At 54.8% G+C, this 6,000-nt stretch overlaps 1 protein-coding gene across 4 annotated transcripts in view; it reads left to right on the top strand.

Annotated features, from left to right (window-relative positions):
- Positions 1-1,135: 1,135 nt before the first annotated feature.
- TRAF3IP1 (TRAF3 interacting protein 1) overlaps positions 1,136-6,000 on the top strand; it is a 50,670-nt gene continuing 45,805 nt past the window's right edge. For all 4 annotated transcript variants that reach the window (XM_066280996.1, XM_066280995.1, XM_066280994.1 and 1 more), the window contains exons 1-3: positions 1,136-1,366; positions 4,296-4,364; positions 5,718-5,879. In XM_066280996.1, coding sequence (XP_066137093.1) covers positions 1,244-1,366; positions 4,296-4,364; positions 5,718-5,879 — 354 coding nt within the window. In that variant the 5' untranslated portion in view covers positions 1,136-1,243. The remainder of the gene's footprint in view (positions 1,367-4,295; positions 4,365-5,717; positions 5,880-6,000) is intronic.

Below are 6,000 nucleotides of genomic sequence, written 5' to 3'. Positions count from 1 at the left end.
ATGAATCAACCTGCACACTGACTATGGTGAATTTTATTGTATGTCAATAATAATCAAGTATAGACATTTAAGTAAACAAAACAAAACAAACCAAACTCCACCCCTAGATACATCATGGGCAGACCTAAGAATGACAGCAGATCGCTCTTCTGAAACTCTGTGATCTAGAAACCAGTACAGTAAAATCTTTAAAGCACTGAGAGAAAAAAAAAAAAAAATGACCTAGAATTCTACAGTCAGTGAAACTATCTTTCAAATGTGAAAACGCAATCAAGACTTTCAGACAAACAAAAAGTGAGAGCATTCATTGTCAGGTGATCCGTGCTGAAAGAAATAGTGAAGGAAGGTCCTCAGACAGGGGGAGCCTGACACCAGGTGGACATATGGATCTTCACAAGGAATGGAGAACATTGATAATGGAAGGGGAAAAAGTAAATGAAAGTTATAAAGGCATCCATTAGAACGGCCACCGAGACCACCAAGCTTGCAGGTCGCTGGAAGGGTCTGTGCGGTGAGGCTGTGCCTGGCGGATGGAGACAGGTGGGGGACAGAACCACAGACACCTGCCACAACATTGGGGCGTGGCTTCGCCCGGGAGACCGAGTCCTGGAGCATGGTTCTGTCCTCACCGGCCTCACCCGGGAGTTCGGGAGGCTGGGGTTTTGTACCCTCCGTCCCTGCTTTATAGGGACAGAACCTGAGTCTCGGAGAAAATGAGTGACTGCACTTGAGCAAGAAGCCACATGAAATAACAGAAAGGACTGGGCATTTTCTAATCCCGAGTCTTTTGAGTTGAGGCCGGTCCTCTTGGAATCTGTGCAGCGGGCAACACAGATCTTGGAAGCTGTGTCGCTGTTTGGGAGTCCTCGGGGGGGGGGGTCACCTCCAACCCGGGAGGAGCACCTGCTTCCCGGGGCCCGTGGGAGGGCCGGAGTGGACACACGTCATTGCAGGTGGAAACCAGAGCACTCCACCGCAGACCCCCCCCCCGCCCAGCGTGCGCGCGCAGCCGCCGGGCAGGGGGCGGGGCTCCGCGGCGCGGCGCGTCCGTTGCTAAGGCCGCGCTGTCCTGGCGACCGGGCGCCCGCGGGGCCGCGCACGCGCCGTGGCGGACTCCGGTGCACTGTGGGATGGGAAGCCTAACGGCGCGGCCAGGCCGGAGCGGGCGGCGGCGGCAGGGCCGGAGCGGCGGGGGAGCGGGGCTTAGGCTCGGCGGGTCAGCGCGGGCGCGGGCGTCGCCGCCATGAACGCGGCGGTGGTGAAGCGGACGCAGGAGGCTCTGGGGAGGGTGATTCGGCGGCCGCCGCTGACGGAGAAGCTGCTGAACAAGCCCCCGTTCCGCTACCTGCACGACATCATCACGGAGGTGAGCGCCGGGCCGCGGCGGGAGTTTGGGTCGGGGCGCAGGTGGGGTCGGGGGCCGGGGGTCAGGGGCCGGGCCCAGGTGCGACCCGGGGGTCGGGCGTCGGGGGTCGGGGGTCGAGGCCCAGGGGCGGCCCGGGGGTCGGGTGTCGGTGGTCGGGAGTCGTGGTCGGGGGTCGGGGCCGGGGCCCTGGTGCGGGTCTGGGTTGAGGGCCGAGGTCTAGCTTGGAGTTGGGCCCAGGTGCGGATGCTGGGTCAGGGTCCCGGCCCGACTGTGGGCCGGGGTCGAGGCGGGTCCTTGGCCGGGGGCCGGGGACCGGGGACCGGGGGCCTGGCCTGGCTGTGCGCAGCCTCTGCCCGCGGAGTCCTGGCCGGCGGGCGGAGTGGTGACCACAGTGCCTCACCTTCACCCCTCCTCCGTCCTTGTCCTCCATCCCCCTGGGCCACCTTTTCCGGGGAGTCTCCTGGCTCCTCGGGGAGCATTCTTTCTTCCCGGCCCGCCTGCCAGTGTATCTGTTAGAGCATCTCTTCCATTCTACCTGCCGCAGCTGTTTCTGTGATTTTTTTTTTTTTCTTTCGTGCCTACCTAGCACGTGGAAGGCGCCCAGAAATCTTGGGAGAAGGAAATTATTCTTACTTATTACCCCCACCCCCACCCCCACCCCACCCCACGTTTTCCTTTGCAGGACTCTGCACAGTGGTCACCACATACGGGATGTTTAATAAACACCTGTGGGTGAATTTATTGAAAGCGGTTGTAGGGGCATCTGGAAGGGAAACTCTAAGTGTGTTAGGATTTGCTGATAGATGGCACAGTCTGCCTTGGCTGGGATTGGTTGTAACGTTTCCCCAGCAGAAGGTGAATCCCTGAGTGACTGAGACGGGAACGTTTGTGGGCATGTCCCGGGTGACCTGCACCGGGTGTGGTACACAGAGGCGCACACAAACATTCCCTGTTACCTGGCATCCGTCAGGACACCTGGTCACTCGGGGCAGGGTCTGTCTTCGTGGAGCACCTGGGATGGGCATTGAGCTGGGGCGTGTTCTGTGGAGTCGGGGCTCAGCTTGAACTGGCAGACTTCCAGGGGCTCCTTGATCTAACCCCCTGCTGGTCCTCAGATGTCATTTCTCACTCCTTCCAGCAGGCTGGGCGTCTTACTCTTCCACAAAGTTTGCTTTACTCATTTTTGCTACCTACTTTATAATGTATGTCTCTGTGTTAAGAACCCTGTTTGTACTTGAAACTCTCTGGAATCCCACCCACATCCAGAGGGCTGTGGTCTCCTCCTTGTCCTGCCGCTCGTGCAGCCCTGACCAGTGTGTGGGGAAGGGACACGGCCACGTGCTATATCACCTCTGCCCTGCGAAGGCACAGGTGGGCACAAGTCAGCCAGGAGGGCACAAGTCAGCCAGGTGGGCACAAGTCAGCCAGGAGGGCACAAGTCAGCCAGGAGGGCACAAGTCAGCCACCAGGATGGAGCCTGGCTGGCTGCAGCCTCACACTTTTATGTTGTGTGTGGGTCCTGTCTGCCCCCTGAAACAGAGTCAGGGAGGGGGGTGGGGGTCTTGGTGTCTCTGCGCAGATGTATTGGAAAGCATTCTCAGATGACAGGTGCAGAGTCTTGTACCGAATTCCTTCACCGCTCCTCAGTGTTGCATTTAGGTCGCCATCTTAGTCTTTTAGCTACAGCTAAACTAACGTGGCCTTTTTCAGAAGTCAAAGCATTGGTCTTGTGATGTTAACGTCTCTCGTCACTTAAAATTAGTGCTCACCATTTTAACTGCCAGCGAAACTGGGAAAAGCTCAAAAGAGAAAAATGAAATGTTCCCAGGAATAAGAAGTTCCGGATACTCTAACATCCGCTGTCTTCTGGGGAGAAATAAGGCACAGCTCGTGTGTAGCTTGATGAGGAGGGAAGGCGTCCGGGTGGCTGGCTGCAGCGGGGTCTCAAAGAAGCAGTTGGTGTTTGCAGGGGACTTATTTATTTGAACATCTCTTTCAGTAATAAATATGCTTTGTATCCACCTGGGAAGCACATATATAGATACAGTCATCCTTACTACACTCAGTAGGGTCTGATTTTTGTTACTGTTTTTTCATTAATAAAAACGCTATCGCTCATTGCGTTGATGTTTATAATAACTTATCACATCTATGGTCTGGGAGCACCCAGGGCCCAGACTGTGTGGGGGTGCAGAGGAACAGGAACCTCCGCCCCCCAAAAGCTAGTTTTCAGGGTCATTGGGAGGTACAGGTTGACTAAGGGGCAAGTGAGGACAGAATTATGAAGGAGAAGGATCTTCCATCTAGTTTCAGAAACCCAGGCTAAGAAATTCCTTTTCTTTCTGGAATCCATTTTCTCTGTGGGGCCTGAGTGGCCCTATGAAGGTGATGGCCCCTGCTTTTGAACCTCTCAGGGCCTCCTTGTGGTCCTTAGGCTTTGTCCGTCTGGACCAGGCCCCTGCCTGATGAGGCCTCGGGTTCCTCCTGCCCCAGACGTGGTTTGATCCCTTGAACAGGACTGCCTTGGCCCTGGACCTTTGTAGGACGCCTGGTGTAGCCCAGGGCCTGCTTCCTCAGTGCCCTTCCCCAGGTCTTCCCCTGTAAGCTTCTGGTCCCAGTTCAGATCTGACTTCTTCCAGGGACATTCCCTGACACCCTTCATCCCTCCTGGGTTTGGAGTAGGTGCTGATCTCATTCCCTTACCACCCTGCAAGTCTTTGTAATGTTGACCGGTGCCCACATCCAGGGCTGGTTCCTGCCTGGTTACGAGGCCTTGCCGGTGGTAGAAGTGTGTGTGTTGAGTGAGTGCATGAATTAGATCCTGGGCACAGACACATTCGGACAGCCCCAGGGCGTGGGGTTCAGGAGCGAGGCTGGTGGAGAGCTGGTCCCTGGGGTGCTGACCGTGGCTTTGCTCCATCCTTCAAAGGTGATTCGGATGACTGGCTTCATGAAGGGCCTGTACACGGACGCTGAGATGAAGTCGGATAACGTGAAGGTACGTTTGAGGCTGGCCCCCTCCTCGCCTTAAAGAATGAGGGCTTTAGTATTTATTTAAGATTTTATTTATTGACTTTAGAGAGAGGAGAGAGAGAGAGAGAGAGAGAGAGAGAGAGAAGGGGGGAACGGGAAGCAGTAGAAGTCACTTCTCATGCCTTGACCAGGCAAGCCCAGGGTTTCGAACCAGCGACCTCAGCATTCTAGGTCGATGCTTTATCCACTGCACCACCACAGGTCAGGCTGAATCCTTGTTTTGGTTTTTTTTATGCGCTGTGTACTGTGGTGTCCTTTATATGCTGATTATGTTTGGTGTCAAGGTTAATTGATCTGTGATTTGCTACACGCTCTTTCTCTTTTTTTTAATCTTATTTTATTTTTAATGCAGTGACATTGACAAATCAGGGTACATATGTTCAGAGAAAACATCTCCAGATTATTTTGATATTTGATTATGTTGCATACCCCTCACTCGAAGTCAAATTGTCTTCCGTCACCTTCTATCTGGTTTTCTTTGTGCCCCTTCCCTCCCCCCACCCCCTTCTCTCTTCTTCCTCGCCCCCTCCCCACGCCCTACCCCACCTCCTGTTACCATCACATTCTTGTCCGTGTCTCCCGAGTCTCATTTTTATGTCCCATCTATGTATGGATTCATATAGTTCTTAGTTTTTTCTGATTTATTTATTTCACTCCAGCAACTGCAATTTTTGCTATTTCCATTCACTGAGAAATGGGATCAGTGTTGCACGAGTTAGTGCTAGCCTCTCAACTAATATTAAAAGCTTTAACAAGTTGTTTCTCTTTTTTTTTTTCTGTATTTTTCTGAAGCCGGAAACGGGGAGAGACAGTCAGACTCCCGCATGCGCCTGACTGGGATCCACCTGGCACGCCCACCAGGGGGCGACGCTCTGCCCACCAGGGGGTGATGCTCTGCCCCTCTGGGGCGTCGCTCTGTTGCGACCAGAGCCACTCCAGCGCCTGGGGCAGAGGCCAAGGAGCCATCCCCAGCACCCGGGCCATCTTTGCTCCAGTGGAGTCTCGGCTGCAGGAGGGGAAGAGAGAGACAGAGAGGAAGGAGAGGGGGAGGGGTGGAGAAGCATATGGGCGCTTCTCCTATGTGCCCTGGCCGGGAATCGAACCCGGGACTTCTGCACGCCAGGCCGACGCTCTACCACTGAGCCAACCGGCCAGGGCCATTGTTTCTCTTTTGTTACAGTGGGTCAGTGTTTCTAAATTTGACATCTAATAATAGCTTTTATATGCGAACAGGAACTGTGCCTATTGAACCTACTGAAGGTGATGCAGATTTTCTTGAAGTGTTTTATTATTTGTATTTTGAATGGAAATCTTTCAGGATAAAGATGCAAAAATTAGCTTCCTTCAGAAGGCCATAGACGTGGTGGTGATGGTGTCGGGGGAGCCGCTGTCGGCGAAGCCGGCCCGGATCGTGGCCGGGCACGAACCCGAGAGAACCAACGAGCTGCTGCAGAGAATCGGGAGGTGCTGCCTGGGCCGGGTAAGGCGCCGGGCGGTGTGCGGGCGCTGCGCTCTGAGCCTCCCCTCCTGCCTGGGGCCTGGAGTTCCGGGAAGTCACTTAAGATGCATGGTGACACAGAGACCCGTGCTGCACAGGTGCC

This window comes from Saccopteryx bilineata, chromosome 5, assembly GCF_036850765.1.
Source record: "Saccopteryx bilineata isolate mSacBil1 chromosome 5, mSacBil1_pri_phased_curated, whole genome shotgun sequence".
Lineage (NCBI taxonomy): Eukaryota > Metazoa > Chordata > Mammalia > Chiroptera > Emballonuridae > Saccopteryx > Saccopteryx bilineata.
This window is presented reverse-complemented; position numbering and strand designations above follow the sequence as displayed.